General features: G+C 41.0%; 1 protein-coding gene across 4 annotated transcripts in view; it reads right to left on the minus strand.

Annotated features, from left to right (window-relative positions):
* Positions 1–21017, minus strand: part of PPEF1 (protein phosphatase with EF-hand domain 1) — a 42049-nt gene that overhangs the window by 15104 nt on the left and 5928 nt on the right. For 3 of the 4 annotated variants that reach the window (XM_056327875.1, XM_056327873.1, XM_056327874.1), the window contains exons 2-7: positions 15903–16102; positions 11261–11388; positions 10363–10414; positions 4476–4648; positions 2634–2748; positions 535–581 (exon numbers count right to left, since the gene is read on the minus strand). In XM_056327875.1, coding sequence (XP_056183850.1) covers positions 535–581; positions 2634–2748; positions 4476–4648; positions 10363–10414; positions 11261–11388; positions 15903–15966 — 579 coding nt within the window. In that variant the 5' untranslated portion in view covers positions 15967–16102. The remainder of the gene's footprint in view (positions 1–534; positions 582–2633; positions 2749–4475; positions 4649–10362; positions 10415–11260; positions 11389–15902; positions 16103–21017) is intronic. The other variant, XM_056327876.1, reaches the window with a different exon arrangement.

Genomic DNA, 21017 nt, shown 5'->3' on the forward strand with positions numbered 1-21017 from the left:
TATGAAGAGTGCCCAAGGTACTTCCATTTTGTGCAGGCTATGTGACTGCTTCCAAGCCTTAAAAAGCTTTTAAACAGATAGCACTGTTTCATGTAAACAAATAACAATAATAAACATTTTGCAGGTATCAACGGAGAACCTAAATGAAAGCTTCTGCATTTTTTCTGGAGGGCCAAAATTATCCATGGTGTACTGTTACATCAGGAATTAAGTTAGCTCCTGATTTTAGAAGACTTAAGTCAATATGGAATATGAAACACTGGCAAGACTTTGGAGACATTGCAAGAAACCCTCTAAAGTTTTGGTTTGTGCTCCAGTTCAACATTTAGGAAGAGAAACATCCCCTGGATCTCCTTGCACAGTGAGGAGAATATAGAGAAGGAAAAGCTATGATAAAGACACCATTCAAATTGGTGCGTGGTACACACACAGCACATGTACAGTTCTAACAGTGATAAATAGATCAGACATAAATATGTGTTCTCAACAACAAGTCGTGAAGTGAAAATGCTACGTCCCAGACTACCTACTTACCTTATAGAATATCAGCAAAAGATCATCCAGGTTTCCATGCAAATCTCCTACAGGAAACAAAAACATGATTTTCTTTTTTTTTTTCTTTTTTCCTCACAGAGGAGGGAAAAAATGAAATTATAAAACTGGAATTAGTTAATCCTAACAATTTTTTCCCCATGTTTTCCTTAGTAATTTGCCTTGTATTAGGATTAGCTTCTTTTTAAGGCACGTGCTGAAGCTGCTTGTAAAATCTGGCAATTAAATACTTAAAGGAGTATACAATTGTCTTGCATAAAGTTTTTGTCTTTCCAGCTGGATCTGAAGATCAGACTAGTCACACAGCCAAAATTTCACTCAGGCAAATGGGAGTGAGATGAACAAACATACTATGAACTTGAAAACCAGAAAATGTCACTAAAATACATTTACAAATATGATAGACTTCTACATTCTAACGTAGCTCACTATATACAGCACAATTGAACATCTGTCTGATTCAGGGTCAGGTTTTGATTACTACAGGCAGGATTTGATGGAGAGTGTCAAGAACTGTCTGTATTTGTATGCCTCAGTGCTAAGGCTACAGGAATGACAGATTTGGCCTTTCCAAGAGGTTTATTTTGGCAGGTATATTAGGCAGGGGGATTTCACCCCAACAGAAAGGATCACTGCAGCATAGCTCCCCTCTGTATGTCACTGAATTTCATGCTCACAGAAACAACCTTCTCACATCTGTGACTCACCACCACAAAGCCACAGAACGGTTTCAAAACCTATCTTGTGATAATATGCTTTCACCACCAATGAGTAGCAAAAGAGAAATGGCATTTTTACCCTGCCTACATATTTTCTGTGCAACTTTTTACCAGTTATGATCCTGCTGAAGTCATTCTAAGGAATCCTTCAGGCTATGACAGGTTGTGGATTCAAACATTTCAGGTGTGTATTTAATCTGTGTTATTCATTTGAAATCAAAAGAAAATGGGGAGAGGGATATCTTATTTTAAGGAAAAGAACATTTTGGACCAATTATATCTAAAAATTGGTCTTTCATCTTCTACAGAGGATCTTTCTGGTTAAAAAAGCTGTTAAGTTTCAATGGCAGGAAAGGGACCCCTTCAGACACTGCTTACATAGTTCAAATGCAGTACAAACATAAGGACGTACCGTTTGCTTAGTAAAAACATGCTGTGTAGCAAACAAGTATGAATCTGTGTTTCCTTCCTTTGAAGAGAGGTTGTGTTGGTTTGGTTAATGAATTATTGTTTATACAAACCTCATTTCAACAAACCATTTCTCGGCAATCAAAGTAGGTGCATAATCACATCTTAAAAAACATTTTTTGTTTTCCATGGGTGACAGTACCCATCTTTAAACCGTTTTATACCACACACTGCTAGCTATCAAGAGTTAATGTCACCATTACTGTTCTGTTTTGCAGCTACTGTGTTCTGTGGTGATTCAGGATACTGCATCCCCTTATCCATAATTTACAAAAGCGTAACAAAATAGATGGGCAATGAGCTCTTGGTTCTTTACCTTATGACACATCACATCATTCTGTGAGACTAATTTGTTGGTTGTATAAAGACTGATTTATCCTCTTGGGTCCCTTTAGAAATGAGGGTTTATTATAATTTCAATTTATTTTAGATAGTCATGCTGTCAATGAAAGGTCTTGTTTGCCACCCTTATTAAGCCCTCATTAAAACCATTACTGAGTAAATTAAGATGGTAAAGTCTTTTTCTCAGTAAGAGGAGAAAGCAGTGAGACTTGCAGTCAGTGATCAAAATACTCAGCGGCATTTTAGAGATGGAAGTGCAGGAATATTTAAGCTAAACTGCAGTGTTAGCTGAATGAATACCGACTCATTCAGAAATGTTTAGTAAGAAAAGAAAAGAGGAGGTGAGGGACTTTCTTAAAATATAGTGTGGCTCAGGAACCTTTTTTTTTGGTTTGTTCCCATTTATGCATTTGGAGGGGTGGGGGAGTGGGGGGATGAGAAGCACCAAGAACTTTCTTGCAATGGCAACATTTGGAAATGTCTGTATCATTCTCTAACTACTCTAGAATATCAACCTGTAGCTCAAAGCAGTTATCCTCTCTGGCACCTTACCACAGATAGTTATCTCCTTGGAGTAAGAAGTTGAAAGATGGGTGATATTTGGCATCTCCTTGAGAACCCTCCTGGTTTCACATAGTAGCTGCAGTACATAGCGGGCATGAAGCAGCTGTGAGGAAAAAATGCAGGGAGAAAAGGAACTTATTAGAAGTAGCAATATCTCTGCCTGCTTTATTAACATCAGACACGTATTGCCAAGATTATTTATACTACAGACCTCCAGACATGATTATAGTCTGTATGGTTTAGTGCTGGGAATTATGAGTGTTCCTAGCTTTGCACTTGCTTCCCAGTGAAAGGATATAGGGGCCTTTATGAACTTGCTTTACATATTTTCATTTTTTATTTCTAGTGTACTGTTTCTAGTCTTCCCATCTACAGAACAGATGAGAGACTGAGTTATATAGCATTCAGCATCATTGCATAAGGTCATTTGTTCAAAGTAAGGTGGCGGGGGGGAAGGTGGGAAGGCTGTAGTTCTAGCTGTAAGTAAAAACATAGACCACAAACCAATGAAAACAACCCCCGAAGGCCATAAATGACATTTCAGCAAATTACAAAAATAATGAGAGGGAAACTCCAGCAAGGGTTGCCTTGGTAAGAGTTATCTTCCTGTTTACTGTGAAGATGTTACGACAATGCAACATTGAAGCTTCTGGTCTTCTCTGCTAATGCTTTTTATGAAAATTTTGTCAGTTATTTTTAAGGCTTTTAATTCAAACACAGCTCTGAGGAAATTTGGTAGAGGAGATGATAGATGAGCTACAGACTGACTTTTCAAGATTCATGTTTTTAAAGCAAACAAAAAGGTCAGTTACATATAATCATTTCCTTAATAAAATGCCAACCATAGTAAAAGGAGAGATGACAGTAAGGAGAAGTTTGGGTGGGCTCATTTATCATATTTTATATTGTAAGATCAACCTCCACAGAAAATTACAGAACCCCACCACCACCATTATTTAGTAAATTAAAAAGCAAGATAGACCCTTATCCTTTATTTACAGAATATTCTTCAGCACAAATGATCACAAGTTCCACTAAAGCTAATGTAATGCCACCCTGCCCTACCCTCATCTTGTAAAAGGGCAGCATAGGGGCTGGCTCAGGAACACAGAGAGTCAGCAACAGCTTTCTCAGTGCCTTGGCAGCTGTAGACAGCAAGCTCCTGAGATTTGTGCTGTCACCCTGTTCCACTACATTAGCAATGCTTATAGTCAGTCTTCCATTAGGGTGGAGTCTTGCACACTGGAAAGAGGTGATTAACTCTTACACCTCAATTGCTCTGAAAAGAATGGGATGTGAGGCAAAAAAAAAAAAAAAAAAAAAAAAAGAAAAAAAGAATAAGGACCATACAAGGCGCACTTTTAACCCAGAAAAAGACAACTAGTTTCTAGGTTATCTTAGGACACCTTCCCCAGTCCTGCACCCTCACTGATAACCCCTACCTTGCAGCTGCTAAGGTTTCTCATTTCGTGATCACTGTAATCTCAGTGCTAGAGAGGAGGTTCCCACTAGTCCCTGCCCCTCCCCAGCGCTGGCTCTGGTGGTGTGCAGATCTGGTGGTGAATCAAATCTGGGAACCAATCCGGCTGAGAACTGACTGCTTTTGATTTTGTTGTGTTACCTTCCAGCCAGATCGGTTTCCCAAGACATCCCACTATGTACCTGTATGATCATGTGAGGCTAGCAGGAAAGGGTAATGGGATGGAAGGAAAAAGTGAAATATCTCATTGGGCAACAGTTTAGCCTTACGTTGGATTCAACTAATTGTGTAGCTACAACTTAACAGACATGTAAAATCAGTAAAAAGTAATCAAACCAGCTGCAACTTACCTGTTCATTCCTGAAAGCATGAAGAAGAGCATTGGCATCTTTAACAGTAAGGGGGAATGAGAGTCGTGGTCCATAATAGGAGTCTGGAACATCAATCTTCTTTTCAAATTCTGTTAAACATAAGCCTTCATCCAACATCTGAGAAACACCAGGGCTGGTGAAAATGTGAGAAACTGGAACAAGAGGGAAGAAAAGCAATCAATGTAGAAACTCCAGCAGTCCCCCATAGGGCTGTAACAGCAGGACCAGAACCGGTTGAATGTAACTGATGCTTTGCTTGCTGCAGTATTACCATGGCTAACTCCTGCCTTGTACAGTGAAAGAGCTCCAGGTCTCCCTAAATTGTTTCACAATACTAAAACCAACCAACCAACCAACCACACACACACAAAAAAACCCCAAGCAAAAACCAACCAAACGAAAAAAACAGGCAAAACCTCTGTCCCAACAGCCAGTAGCTGTGGTCAGGATGCAAACCATTTTGCACTCAAGTTGTGGAGAAATATTCTATTATAGGTAACGAGAAACACAACGTGTTACAGTTACAGACTTTTCTTCTGCCCCCACAAAGCAAGGACATTCAAAAGTCATGGCTGATCATTCGATGACAATCACCTGTTTAAAGTGCAATATTACACTTTTAAAACAGTTTTTAAAGATTCATTTTTATTGCTTTTCTACATAAAATCTTTAGGCTAAATACCAGCAGGTCAGTGATTATTTAAAATGTCATCAACAAAATCCTATTTATTTACAGTGCTTGCAAAGCACTCCTTTCTGATACAACTAGGAGACAATGCCAGCTTTTGGTTGGCTGCCATAAAACCATTGGATGAAATAAAGTAAACAAAAACATAGCAGTAAAAGTAGAGCATAGCTTCTAATTTTCCTGGAACATAGACAAAGCAGGAACATTGCTAATTGCTTCCATCCAATATTTTCTTGACATACCCTTGAAATGTAACTGAGTAAACAGTAGATTTTCAGTGTTTTCTTCTTGCAGATTGTCTTTATCATACATCATTCTAAAAGACAGAACCAGACCCTAGAGGACCGTGTTCTGGCAGCTGCTGCTGCAGAACTGCTCTTGTGAGATGATTGTTGTAAACACTTTTTGCTGGGCCACGGGTAAGTTTTCTGTAACCTTGATTAGATGCAACTGGAAATAAAAATGTATTATTCATTGTTGGAAGAATACCTGTGGCTGTGACTCAGAACTCACAGCAGCCAAAACTGGCATGTGGCCTCATAAATTATGAAATTCATAAAGGCCAACTTGTCTTGTAACTGGATAAAATCCATAGTAAAGAAATAAACAGACAAAAATACACTTCTAATCAGCTCTGGATTAAACCTCCCCCCTTTTTTTTATCAGCTCTTCTGCTGTGAGCTGATTATCACATTCAGTGTACAGCCATGTAAATGGATAAAGGCATCAAGTAACAGCAAGGTGCTCAGGGTTCACCGTTTCCACCAAGTACAGTCTGTTTTGCAGTCTTCCACCACAATGACAGCTTTGACTGGCTGGATGCCAGAGTATCACCCATGGACTGAAACTGCTGGTTCCCACATACTGATCAGCCAAGCACATCAGCACCAAGTCTCATCCCACCTCTAGCAGCAGGTCTCTGGACGGCATCTCCCCCTGTGCCCTATTTCTCAGGAAGTGGGTGGCTGCAGACCACTGAGCCAGTTCTTCAGACCACCCAAATTCCTCATTGCTTGCCTTTTCTAGCCAGAGGTTCTCCTCATCTGACATGATTCCTTCAGAGTCAGCGGTCTCCTCAGCGTTTCAAGCCAGGCAGACACCTGCCCATGCCTGCTTCTACTCCGGCCCTCCCTTCCTGCACACAACAGGCTACCTCCGAACGTGAACCCTGCCTTCCTCACAGCCTTGCTTCCATTTTGGCATATACCCAGGCTGGGAAACCCAATCTCCTTCTCTGTAGGGCATATCTCTGCAAAGTACACCTCATTTTCTACTTCTGGATGAATTGTCAAAAGCCAGTCATGGTCATTAGCTTTAGAGTGCACTTACGTCGCCTCAGGCAGTTTTTCAGCGGGATTTTAAGGCTTTTTCCTGCACGGAATGAGTGTCTTGTCTCAGAGCAGTCAGTAATGGATGCCCTAATGCAGCCTGGAGATTAACTCACTGGCCAACAAGTACCCCAGTTCACCACAAGCCCCATACAGGACAAAATCTGAAGGGTTTGGCACCCCTCTCATTTTAGTCATCTTCTAGTCGAAACTGTCAAGGCTCTTTCAGTCCATGTTGAACAACAGGGACAAAAACGCTCAACGTGTCTAGTTCAGGCACATGTCTTAAGACAGAACGAAACACCCTCTGCCAGTATCTGCATCTCTCCACTCACTACAGAGAGCACAGGCGATGACCTGCTTTGTACTCTGACACCAGAGATCTAGCCCAAGCTCAGCGAGTTGAGCCTTCACTGTTAGCAGACCCCATACAACTACCCTACAGGACAGTAGCCATATTCCATGTTAAACATGAAAGCCCAGAGCTATGTGGAGTCAGTTTGGGCACAGAAAGTCCAGGGACCTGGTTCTCCTGGCAAGACCACCTCGCCATGGGAGTTGTTCAAGGCAAGTCAAAGACACCACTGCCAAGGATGTACTCACTATTGGGGTAATAGGGAATCCGCTACTTCTGCAGCTTCAAAATAAGCTCTCTTTTCTGCTACCATCCATGTACCTTCAGACCATTGGGGTACCTGAGAGCACCTCTGACTCCTGAGAAGTGCTCTTATCCCTGCCAGACGCTGATCCCCAGCCACCATGTCAAAGCCAGATGGTCCTTAAGCCCACTCAGAGGATAAAGATTTCTCTCCGAATTTGTATTCCTTCACTCCATTCCTGGTACTGTGAGCTGCAAGCAGCTGTAATTCCCCACTGGAAGAATCACTCTATACAAAAAGCCTTGAAAGGGTGTTCACGATGTAAGGGAGGCATCATGGGGAGTGAAACTGCAGAAAACAGCAAATTTTTTTGTTCCCTTTTGAAGGAAGGCTCCAGAACGTGTGGCTCCTGCCCTGGTGACTTTGAGAGGCACAGCCAGGACTACCTTGGACTCCCAGTCCTATCACTTTGCCCAGGACATATCTGCAGCCTTCTCACCCTCAATGCGCCCACAAAAGAGTGAGTAAATGGGTCACCTCTTGCTAGAAAAGCAGTTTCCACCTTTCTCTGACCAGAGGTCTTTCCATTGAAAGGCTGAGTAGCTATGAAGGTTTTTTGGTGATGGAGGAAGAAGAGTATAAAGCGGAAAAGGTTTTAATTTTTACTTCCCACAAACCCTTGGAAAGTAGCCTTTAATCAGGAGCAGAACAAGAACAAGACACACAGCTAGATAATATCCCAATCACAACTTAAACAACACTGACATCTTAAGCAGGATGACAGGATGAAAAAAAGCTTCAGGGTACAACAGATAAATAATCACATCTAAAGCACTACTGTGTTAATGAGATGGTGGCTGCTTCTTTCTTTGAAAAACATATTCTGAAAAAGAAGATTAAGAAGAGGAAAGTGACAAGATGAATTGTGGAGACTGAGTGGTTTATAATGCAAGGAAAAACACAGATCAGAAAATCTTCAAGTAGCTTTCTCATCACATACCGAGAACAGGCAACCTATTCTCTGGTAAGAATATTATATATTATCTTCTTGGAGAGGGCTTTTGAACCATATGCTATCACTCTAACTAAAGTGAGCACAGACTGATGAAAAAAAAAGCCAGAGAACCATGGGTTTTAGAACATGCTTGAGAATAGCAAAGCCAATTTAAAGCCTCTCTACCTGTTATGTTTACACTCACCATGGCTCACATCTTAAGACCATGATTCAGCAGAAGTGGAAGCAGTTTGTTAACAATCACTCTATTCAGCACTGATTTTGCTTAAAACAGTGGGGCTAGCATGCGTGCTGCAAAGGTCACTTACAGGGGCAAGCAATCAAGAGCTTGAAGTAAAGAGTGCACACAGCCAATAGTTGGACAAACATAACCGCAAACCACACAACACAAATTTGATATGCAATTTCTCAAAAGAGACCTGAGTCAGCTCCTTTACATAGACGGCCTCAGCCATCTCTCTATTAAACATGTACTTTATGGAATATTTGTTTCATTTTAGGTTCTGGTATCTGTAACACGGCGTGTTAGAAAGGGGGAAGTAACAAACCAAGATGAAAATAAAGCCTCTGGAGCAGTTACCAAGTCTTAACAACTTCAGTCCTAAGAGATGAGTTTTAAGCAAGCCAGATGAAGGGGAGCTTTGCCATAAACCATACACTTTATCCCGTGTTCAGCCTCAACCACATCCACAGCTCCCAATATCTGCAAGACCAAGAAACAGGTCACCCACGCACTGGTGACACAGCACAGCCCACAGTACTCTCCATCCCTCCCTGTGCACAGGTAGTGCCTGCGTCTCTACCTGCCCACAAACAGCCTATGCATGCAGCAGCTTGCTCTGTACCACCTGCGTACTGAACCCTAGCAAGTCACTGAGGCACCTCACCTTTGTTCTTACTGTCAATAGACACTTCATAAAGGTAGATAAATCATATCTACAATGAGCAGCTATAAAATTCTCTTTCAATGTTATCATGCAAATAGAGATTAACACTATTTTTCCAAATCTCAGAAGTAGCATTACTATTTTCTTTCCCACTCAGGTGGAAAAGATGAACTGAGGTGTGCTATCAGCATGTAGAAATAGACAAAGTGAACAGTCTCTGATTTTTCTTTAAATCTGCCAACTCCTTCCCAGGAAGTTAAATGACTAAAGCAGATTGCTTTTCAGAATACAGTGGTAATGGGAAAAAAAAAAGCAAAGGAAGGACTGTTGTATCATCTGCCTTGGCTTTGGAGCAAGGCTCAAACATAATTTCTTTTTCTGCAGAGCACAGAGAGCATTAGGTACTCTAAAGTATTTAAGAGAGAAAAAAATGCCTTTTCTAATGGTTGTTATTAGAACACGGAACCACTTACGGTTTTGATGGTGGTTTTATCCTGCTATCAAAGTGTCTTGTGCAAATTTTAATTGGAATAACCTGTGGCTGGACCAGATGAAAGAGAAAGGACATTCTCTTGTAATTCAATAAGAAGGGGACAGCCTCCTTTTTAATTCTGCTGGGATTAGATCTATACTTAGTTTGTTCAGGGAAGTCATGTCTGTTTTCTGGACTTAGGAATCACTTTCAGTGTGTCCTTCTGTAAAGCTTGGCCTCAAAAGTAAGTTTTGTCCAAGGATCCCAAAATACTTCAAAAATTAATGGTTTTCTTTGAATAACTGAGCTTTAATTGAGATGGTTTCTAAAGATTTATCTCCAGAAGTTGAAATGCATTTTATTTTTAATCACATATTGATACATGTTTTGCAGTGAAATCTAGAAGAAACTAAATTAAAAAGTGGTCCAGAACTGCTTCAGGGGGGGAAAAGAAAGAAAAAGAAGAAGAGCAACCTCTTTGAAGGCAACTTCTTTGATTATACCTGCCCTAAACCAACTAGACAGGCCTTCTGGATAATCTCATCTCACAGTTTAAGAAAACAAGCTGTGAAAACTGGAGTCAGTAAGAATACTGGGAGAACAGCCTAAGGGCAGTAACATATAAGAAACCACTCTGAGCACCTCTGAGTATTCTCATAAGGACAACAGGTCTATGTTCTGTCTTACATCTTGACTCACTGAGTGGATATTGAGCAGAGTCAACACTTACAGGATCAAATTGTTATTACAGTATTTGGGAAATTAACACTCAGCCCCAGCACATGCCATAGGCTGTAAACATCACATTGAAAATTAACTTTCCTCAGATCAGGTTTTTCAAACAGAATCTCCATATTACTTTGATTTTTATCCTTACCTGAATCAGGTTGAGTACAGTGATCCAGCATGAATGTAAAGAAGTTGGATAGCTGAGTGTGGAAAAGAAAAGAACAAACACACACTGATCAGTTTAGGGGATCCAACAAGCATTAACATTCTCTTTCCTTATTCAATTACTAGTGATTTCCCATTTACGGGGATCTAAAACACTACTGTAAGTTCCCATATCATCAACCTGCAATAATGACACAACTTGTGTCCTACTACAAAAATTGGTTTACTCCTTTCCTTCTTTGCTATGAATTTGACACTATATGAATACACAAAAGTTCCAGGACTGTATCAATGCTGCTGACAGTTTTGGGTGTAATTCGTCTTAGCTTTCATCTAGACTATTTGCCTAGACTTCCTTGTAGTCAATAGAAAAATACTGCTACAACGCACCGAACTGACTTTAGACACTGATGCTAGGATGAACACAAACCCCTAGAAGTTCCTAATTCCCTGTATTGATCCTAAAGGAAGCCTTCGCTGACATGCTGAGACACGGATGTCTCTGTTGCATGTATTGTGCCTCACAGACGTGATTAAGATCACCCATAGTGGGATAACCTGCAATCCCTGGCTAATAGAGCTGTTCTGCAGGAACCTCTAACCTAGATATGGCTGTATAGGCAGAATGGTGTCCTGCTGCTTAGATGTGTGTGTGTATATATATATATATATATGTACACACACATGTATACAGATATATATACGCACAGCACACATATATTTATGTATGTATACACACAACATAATTAGTTTATGTGTGAGGTAGGGAAGCAGACACAGCTCTGTAGGAAGAAATAACCACATGTCCATTTTGTTTGTGCAGCTTCAGTCCTCTGGGGATAACATAACTGTTCATACAGGAAGAATTGAAGATTACAAACCTGTAGTTGATCTTGCTCATCAGCATATTCGATTGACTGAAAGATATTCAGAGAATAGCGGCGCCTCATTTCTAGCCGGGCCATCGTGAAGCGGTACCAATTCTGGATGAGGATAGCAGCTCTAATGGCTGTCAAAACAGAAAGCAATGGAGTACACATGGAGGCAGTATAATCTACAATGAAAACACACATGCTGCCTTTGCAGAATTTTGCAGACAGATGACAAATTCAGTCCATTGTGCACAGTTGACATTAAGATGAAACTGCAAAAGTGAGACTGAAAAAGTGTTTTCTGATAATGAACACATGATGCTTTTACTGTTTCTGTCTTCACGGACAGATCCCAAACTAGCTGACTTGCTCAGGCCTACATTGTTAGAAACCTTCCCCATTTCATTGTCCTGAAGACAGTACTCATTTAAGAAGTCAGCCATGTTCAGCTGATGGGCAGTATGTGGGTTTTGGGAAGGCGAGGAAATGAAGAGCAGCAGTTTGGCCTACCAACAAAATGTATTTCTTTACCAAGCAGCAGTAAAAAGCTTCAGAATTCGCAAGCTGTAACATGAACACCATGTAATGACACAGTTTGTAATAGCTTCTTTTAACAGAAAGTTTTTGCCTGCACAGCTGTATCACCAAGCCAGAAAAATTCAAACCTTAGGATAAAATGTTAACTAATAGTACTGAAGGGCAGCATATGTTGCTTAAATAGACGTGCCAAAAGGCTAGCTTGGTGAACAAAGGAATGCTCGCCACAAGAATTCAGTGGGACATGCCAGAAGATAATTTTGGACTATGTGTTGAATACACATCCCACTCAGCACTTTATGAAGTTGTGTCTACTATTGTCTCAGTCTGGAGTACTGCTGGAAACATCACGGAAGGACAATCACCAAGACTGCAGCCTGGAGCAAAGGGCCTGCTGCCTACAGGACCCATTCATGCCACAAAAGGATCACATCCCCTTAGCTGCTCAGATAAAAGTTTATCAACCAGATCAACAACTGGTTGCACAAAGAGGTCCTAGAGTGGGCACTGTCCTGTGCAGGGAGCTCCTCACACCTTTATCAAGCAGTTAGTGCCACATGAACAGTGGCCACCAGTGAGAGCTATGCGGGAGGACAAGAGCTCCAGGAGCTGATGCCCACTTGATCCCTCACTACCATGCTGACAATCCCTCCTGCTACTCCTGCTACCCAAAGGGCAGCAGCTGTAAGGAGACGGGGTGTGAAACATGGGTGGCAGTAGCACTGCTAGCAGGAAGACAAGAGGGAGGAGTGAAAGCAGAAGGCTGGAGGGGCTGTGTTCAGCCTGAATTAACCATGAGCTTGGGAAAGGAGGAACAGGTAACCTCAGCAGTAACTTCTGCTGTTGAAGGGTGCTTATTCAGAAAAATCAACTAACTTTGAGAAAAGCATTCCTTGGTCACTTGTTAACGGGTTTTTTAAGGTCAGCTACAGAGGAATAAATGCACCTTTCAGATACTTAGGGCATATGTAAGTATGGATTTATCATCCAGGGGAGGACACCGTTTACTATACAAAATTGGAAAAAAATGCAGCTACTGCCTTGAAGATCGAGCAGCTGAAAAGATGGTAAATTCAAATCTAGTCATTTGCTTAAATTATGGTCAGAAGGGGACTCAGTATTAATGTGCTTAGCCCTACAGAGCACTAACAAGGGCAGTCAAGAGGCATTACATGCATCACTGCGTAATGGTGAGAGGAACATAAAGCACAGGGGTATTGCTTCCTATACCTGTCCCAATATAACCACATTGCCGCTACCATATTGCCTGGCAACAAAAAATAGAGTAAGGTATGAGACTGCTCTCAAGAGATGACAAGTTTACTCAAAGTTGAACACAAGTATTTGTCAGCTGGTTCCTTACCTTATTTTCCCTACCTCTTCTTCCCTATCTCTTTCCCCCTGTACTCTCAACAGGATACCAGTAAATAGACAGGGCCAGCAATGCCAAGCCTTTGCCTCCAGCCCTGCAGCTAACACCTCACTTTAAGAAGTTTCCTAAGGAACTCAATCCTGAATAGCTCAGCATAGGACACAGAAAAAAAGTCTTTACGCTTCTGATCTTGGGGGAACAAGCCAAAGCACCTGCAAGGCACCACTGTCAAAAGTACAAGGACCAAAGGGGTACACTGATCTTAGCTCCTGACACTCCCAAGAGCTAGAGCTCATTTCTGAGCAGATGAACAGAGGATCAGAAGCACAGAAACAAAACTGAGATGTTCCCCTGAATTCCAGAGTTTGACAATCACCACTGCACAGCACTGCAAATTCATGAAAAAGGAGGAAACGAAAACCAACACTAATGTCTTAACACAAATGTTTCTGTTTTATTACTGTTGCCAAAATGAACAGTTGATGCTGAAAAACAAAACAAGAAATAACAACCAACAAACAATTCATATTAATGCTTTTTCTCCCTGCAAAACAGCAAAGAAAAGCTCTGTATTAGAGGGACAACAGTTTATACTAGTCAGTTATTCTAGCTGATCACAAATACCAGGAATTTTGAGACTCGGACGAGTAGTACCCCCGAGCGAGAATGATTTTTTTCTTAAACTGACAGTTACACAGGTAAAGAAACACCTTCATGGAAAAGTGATTTGAGTAATAAATGTATAACATTAAGGGAGCTTTTTCATTAAAATGCTTACAGGTGCCATAATAGCACGTTGTTGGTATATTTTACCGTTAATAAGTATACAGTATAGTTAAAGTGGTAAAGTTTTCCAGTCCAGACAAAGCCATAATCAGTAAAGACTCCCATCCTACAGGTATCACATCCAACCTAGAAAAATCCTCCTGCCTGAAGGGTACGTAATCCTTATATGACTAAGAGCATCCTTCATACCCTACATAAACCCTGAAATCTCTCTTATTTTCTGTCCTTTCTAGAATTCACCACCACTACAGACCTGAAAATCTGACACACCATAGCAAGGCTGTCATCAGCTTTTCTGTTTAGAAGAGTACCTAAGGGGCAAAGCGCAGCCACCAGCACAGAAACTGAATTCCAGCATCAGAACCATTAAACTTCCCATTAAAGCCCCTCTGGGTTGCTTAATGGTCCTGAGCACTTAACACAGCACAGTTCCACTGGTATTACAAAAGACAGATATATATCGACCACTATGGTTAATGTTGCAAATCTAACAGAATATTTCCTGGTGTTTTTTTTTTTAATTGTACTTATTACAGTCCTGTTATTCTCAGGACTGAATCAGAATATGATTTTCACGCTAGGCTAAACCGCATCTGTAAAAGAAATTAACAGCTGCAGAAGGTCCCCACATCAGCAAATACCTGATAAATTCATGTTATTAATGCATTAGAGGGACGTACAGCCTCAGGCTGCAGATGGAATTATGGTTCAACATCATTTGACTACTGCTGAAGTGCAGAAAGAACACCATCCAGCAACTGGAGAGGACAAAGCATTGTCAAACAAGCACACAAAATCATAAGCCAGCTTTGGAGTAGTGAAGCCTGGCTCCATGCCAATGTGTATTGATGACTGTAAGATGAGAAAGAGTACAACTCCTTGTGACGACTCCAAGCTTTTACACCCTCAGAAATATTCCCAACTAACTCATCGCTGAGGCCTTGCAAGGCACAAATATGCACAGCATGCAAACCCAAAAAGGATGGACTGCTTCCCAGTTACAGGTAGGTCTGTGACTCCAGATGTTTCCATTCTACTTTCACTGCTGTGACACAGCACTGATGGTGCTGTGACAGCCAAGTAGTGTACCTCAGCCAAGCTGAGGGCTACATTAAACCAGTCAGCTTGGATCCCTGCAGCCATGTAACTCCAGCTTCTTAGTCATGAGTTTCCTGTGACTTGTGTCCTGGTTGTTGAGTGAAATAATCTCCTAAGACTATGCACAGTGCTACAATAACATGGCTCTCTGCAGACCTGTAAATTGTGCTTTAATGACAAACCTTGAAAGAGAACACAAAGAGTCTGAACAAAGGTCTGAGCTAATCCTGGAATCCACCTGTCTGTGCAAAGCCCCGTGTGTTCACATCAGGGTGTGGTATGATTAAAAGCAGGGAGATGATGCATTAATTTTTTAATTGTATGTTTAACTAGGTACTGTAGAAACTTCCAACTGACAGCCCCGGTAACTGTCAGGGAGAATTTCAGGCCAGGCACTTGTATGGCAGAAAATTGATTCTGAGAGTCATTGTAGTAGCTCTGCTTTATTACAGTTGTTTCTTATTTGGGGTCACCCAGCAGCAGGGAAGAAACTGGGGCAGTTTGCCCAGGAATCTTGTGTTGTGAAAGGGCATAAGAAGTCCCCCTCAGTACCTTACCCCATATGTTTTAGCGGTGACAGAGCAAGCACAGACACATCTGAAATTTAGCTTCTGTCTCAGATGCTGTGAATCTTTTCCAACTCAATCTGTAGATGTTAGAGATTGTCTACAGTTGCCCTCTGACCGCAGCCAGCATCTAAAAGCTATGCACAGTCTTTTAAAAAGAGGACTATCAGAAAATATTTTTTTCTGAATAAGTATTTTGACACCAGGACTAGGGAGAAATATTAACTTGCAATCCTCTTCTGGTATTACAGAGAGAACAACCACTGACCCTGAAGACAAAGGCAGCACTCACCTTTCTCTGACCTTCTGTCAGCTACAGAACTGCTGCACCCCATGGTTCCAATGGTGCTGCCCATCAGTTTTAATTGCTGCTGATACGAAGCATGTTTCTGTCAGCTGTTTGCATTACACACTTTCCTGTCTGCTCCTTCTGTGATGAGGATTACACCCCTCGGGGCTCCTGGGCACCTCCTAGCACTCCCAACGAGCGGACTGGGGGAGAGGGAGAGGGGAGGAGGGGGAAAAAAAAAAAAAAAAAAAGTGACAACACAGAATCGCACTTACCTACTGCTCATAACAAATTACTGTACAGCACATTCTACACAAACTGGACCTGATGAACCACACTAGGTTTCTTTTTCACATTTGATTACTATCAGCTTGCATTCAAGACATGAACTCAGTAATTAATACAGTTTACTCCTTATATGTTAGCTGAAAGTTAATGTGCACCAGTGATTTCTTAATCTGAAGCATAGCTATTTAAAGCCTTACTACCAGGGACAAGGGACTACAGAGGCATGTTACTCTTCATTCTTGTGATTTGAAAATCGGAACTGCAGAATTTTAAGGCCTTAAAATTACATCTGATACTACTGCTAAAAAAACCCCAAACCTCAGTCCTCCTAACACTATTGATTTGAAAAGGTGCCCTACCACCCCATTTATTACTTTAACCCACAGTGTCACCACCACCGCACTTACAAGGGGAAACAGCGCCATTGTAAATTGCTTTATTATCAGATTTCATTTAAATAAACCATCCAATTTTCTGTCGCATTTATACTGAAACATTCTAAAGAAACGATCGGGTTTCATTAAATAAATGAACAAAGTACATTTTGCAGTGTGGCCTTTTGGGTTTTTCTCCTGGCACTTGCTCAGCCCTTCACTCAATGGTATCATTCACTAATGCAACACACTTCCTAATCAACAAGTTTAAATGAATGCAATTCCCCTGAGATAGAAAATGGATTAATTTCTAAGTAACAAGAAAGTCACTGATGCTCTTAGAGAGACTGAACTTTGCTGTAGCTAAAGATTTCTTACATGATCACAGTGACCCCACTCTCTCCCTGTCTCCAGGGATACATGTTTCTCTCTAGCATGTCTGACAGCTACATTTTTACATTTGTTTTGTTTCATTGATATTCCTTTTCTTTTAACTTGAATTTTAAAACAAAGAAGAAACTCATTACCATATAATGAATGCTTAACTACTATTCTTTTCCTTTGGCTTTACTAGCAGAAGTAAAAATAACAGGATTATAAGAGAGAGAAAAACATAAATGCCTATTTTCAATTTCAATAGTTAGACTACATTTATTGTTGTGGGACTATTTGCAGGTTTAATATATTTATTATTTTGTATTAGATTATAACATGTCATGACATATTATATTAATAACATATGACTCTTTATACCTGTGGGGCTATTTTTCAGGGTCCCACAACACAAGGGTATCCTACACTTGAACTGGTTCTGTCTCCTTCTGAGTCAGTTTTTATTTCAGAAAAGAAGGATTTTAGGGTTTTTTCCCTACAATGGACTGCTTTTCTTCTCTCTGAAGGAGCTATCATGAAAACCAAAAAAGTGCTGTTACATTAATTTTGAGCCAATCTGTGGCTTTGGCAGCATCAAATACAGCACTGATATTGCCAATAGCTCAAATCAGTCTTCTCTCCAAACCATTGTTGTTCTCCTGAATAACATTTTTGCACTTGCCCTCTTTGGAAAATCTCAGGTTTTCATTGCTCCATCTCAAAACAGCCAGCCATGACTTGAATTGTGATCTGAAGACTAGTACCAAGAGCAAAATAGAGCTTACAATCTAAGTCCTGTTGTAGCAAGACTGTCTTCACCAAAGGGCACGTCAGTGTATGCCCAGCAACTGGGCAACAGGAGCCCCAAACAGAACCATCACACCTCTCAGGACTCCACCCAAGCCCTAGCAAACAATGGAATAGCCCAAGAAAGGGTGATCTGAATCACTGTCACACCCTACTTTCAACAGCTTAAGCTTTTCTCCCAGTCATTCCCACTCTTCCTTCCACCTACCTCTAAATTCATGGACTTCTATCACCTCCTTGAGCAAAGAAATAAAAAAGAGACATAGGGACAGAAATTTTATAGTGATAGTAAATGAAACCTGAAACATACACTCAAAGCTTGGAGGAAAACTTGCACAAACATAGTCTATCGTTAACTTCTTAACAAAGCCAAATCTGGCATCAAAGAGCTGGTACAGGGGAATAATCATCACCTTCAGTCCCAAATATCTGCATCCTAAGCTGGACACAGTAAGCATCCAAGCTACTACCCTATTTCCTGATGGCTTCTTAAGCTGCTTCAGAGCCCTCCTGGCCACCAACCTGCATGTCCAGACTGCAGCATGCAGGGTCCCCACCCAGGCTCAGCAAATTCACTTTCTTCCCTTCTTGTAAGAATCATGAATGAGGGGAACAAGCCACTGCAGAAAGAGACAGTGCTACCCCATCCCCCCCACCCCCCTTCCCGGGCTCTTCATTGCTCCTGACTGAGCCGCTTCAAAGGAAGAAATCCCTTGCCTCCCCCTCCTTAGGTAGGTTTGTTCAAGCCAACTCCTGCTCCATGCCAAACCCTGCCTTCCTGGGCAAAGACATAAAAAAAATACTGGGCAAAGGCCATGAAGGCCTTCCAAAGGGAAGAAGGTTGAAAACCAAGCATTTAAAACATTAGAGTAATTTCTGTGAGTTATTTACCATGCAGTGTAGCAATGTCTGGTGAAGAATCATTTGTCATTACAAAACTTCCCCAAATGTTGGCTGATGAAATGGAAATCTGGGCGATTACCAAGGTACTGAAAAAGGCTTCAGAGAGCCAAGGTAGCTGGATGAGAATTTGGGACATAATGCTCTGTTAGCATTCTGGATACTATACCACTAATTCACCCTTAAGACAGAATCTGTCATGCCCACTAAAAAGCAGGCAGTAATTCAATCTCTACAAGCCAGTGACCTGTCCCATTTTCAGACATAACTCCAAGAAATTGCTACCTTTCAGTTCAACAAAAAGGCATTTTTGTGATGGACAGGCACTAAATACACAGCCCATCCACTGAAGCAAAATAAAATGTTATTCCAACCACGCCAATAGACGTGCATCAAGCTAAGTTGGAGTGGCATATGCTGCTCTTTTTCTGGATAGGAGTCACTGAAGGTTACACTGTAGCAAGTGCTCAGAAATTTGGGGTTCAGAACCTGAGCTGTCGAAAGCCTGATTTACAGAGATAATGAATCAGCACCATTTGATCTGGATATGATAGGTGCTGCCCAAAATCAATCATGCTTCCAGTTTGTCAGTCATGTAAAGACCAGGTTGCCTCAAGAATAATGGAAATCTTGTAAAGATTTATAGCTGATTTTTAATGAAATCAGCCTGAAGATCCTTTGGGAGGGAGCTATCCTTTCAAGCGTACCTTATCTTTTAAAATTAGATGAGCTGTGCTGCTGGCGGACAAGTGTAAGCTAGGTCAAGCCTGAGGATGTGGAAGCCATATGAATAAGAGCCACTAGGCTTTAACTTCTTATTCTTGCTTTGTCCCATTTGTTTCTTACCTTTGATAAGCAAAGAATGAAAGGCTCTTCCCTTTATTTTTGTTAATATGGGATTTCCACAATTATGCTACTTCCCCTACAAGTTGTTTCAACAGCTACCACCAGCAATGTGCCTTGTTTCCCTACTTGCTCCTTTCTCAAACATATTTGTGAACAGATAGTTATGATCTCCCATGACTTAGAAGGTACTCTCATGTCTTAGAAGGTACATGTGATTGGAGAGGTGATGAGATAGGGAGAGTTTTCTCCATAAGGATCAGGTGGATGGATGGGTGGATGCTTCCAATGCTATCTATTTTTTAATGTTCTGTGACTCACAGATTTCTTCCAAGAAAAAGTTGTTTTCCTTTGGAAACAAGGACTGAAGAGAACTGAGAGATCCTTTAACATGGGTTTGTGATGGATTTGCTGCTGTGCATTGCTGAGGGAACGAAGCAGGAAAGAGAAAAATACCCTAGAGAAGAGAGCCCAGACATTAAATCACAACACCTAGGTAGCACCTGTAGAGGGACAACTCTTTAAAACTGTCTTGTTGCCAGAGCTGGGATTGTCAAGGACAGGAATCTAGAGATGAGTTAAAAGTTTTCATTAGCTAAAAAGACCCACTCAGCAAAAAGCAGGATGAAGCAGCCACAGTCAACTAACAGAGTGAAAGAGAACCTAGCTATGGCACAAGAGCTGTAATTTTGACACCGACACTGAATTTGGTGTGCTAAGAGGCTGGCACGAGAACATCAAACACAGGCAAGGCAGTATGTATTTAGTTCTCTCTTATTTTACATCCATGGGACAAATTGATGCTTCTATCAAGTGACTTTCAGTGATTATATATATGTGAAAGAAATAAATGAGAAAGCCTTTTTGTTTACAGATAATTTCTTCAGCCTGCTCAGAGAAGCAAGGCTAAGCTTAATATAGAACTGATGGAATAATTTCTAGCGATGGCTGTGTTGACAGATCTCAGTGTTTGGGCCAAGAATCAATACGGAATGGATGTAGTAAGATACTGGAAAGCCAGCAATGCCTGAAAGAGAATAAGACAGACCAGCTCATTAAGGTGTACTCATATTCCTGACCCCAAAAATGCACTACAAAAAAAGAAATAAAAGCAAGAGCTACAAAGGTGTGAACTTGCAGAGGTTGTTTGAGCAATTGTTGAGTGCAGGAACTGCAGGCAAATCCAAAGAGAATCTGCAGAAAAATGATGGGAGAATGCCAGTTCATGCTATGTAAAATCAATAAAGGATACATTTAAACAAAACATTTGCACTTCTTTGTATGGAACATAAGCAAACAAAACAAGCAGCCTTATTTTTTGTGCAGCAAGACTTTGGGGAGAATGTTTTTTAAAAAGAGGGGAAATGGCATATACAAGTAGACAAATGGGGTGCAGATCACCTTGAAGTATAAGCAAAGCCATCATATCACTTTCCAGAAAGGTTAAATGCCTCTAGGGGGAGATTCCTATAGGAAGCAAGGAAAAAACTGAAAATCCTGACGGCAAGTTAGTTCTAGTAAACTGGATCCAACT

The sequence above is a fragment of the Falco biarmicus genome, chromosome 2 (assembly GCF_023638135.1).
Source record: "Falco biarmicus isolate bFalBia1 chromosome 2, bFalBia1.pri, whole genome shotgun sequence".
In the NCBI taxonomy this organism is placed as follows: Eukaryota; Metazoa; Chordata; class Aves; order Falconiformes; family Falconidae; genus Falco; species Falco biarmicus.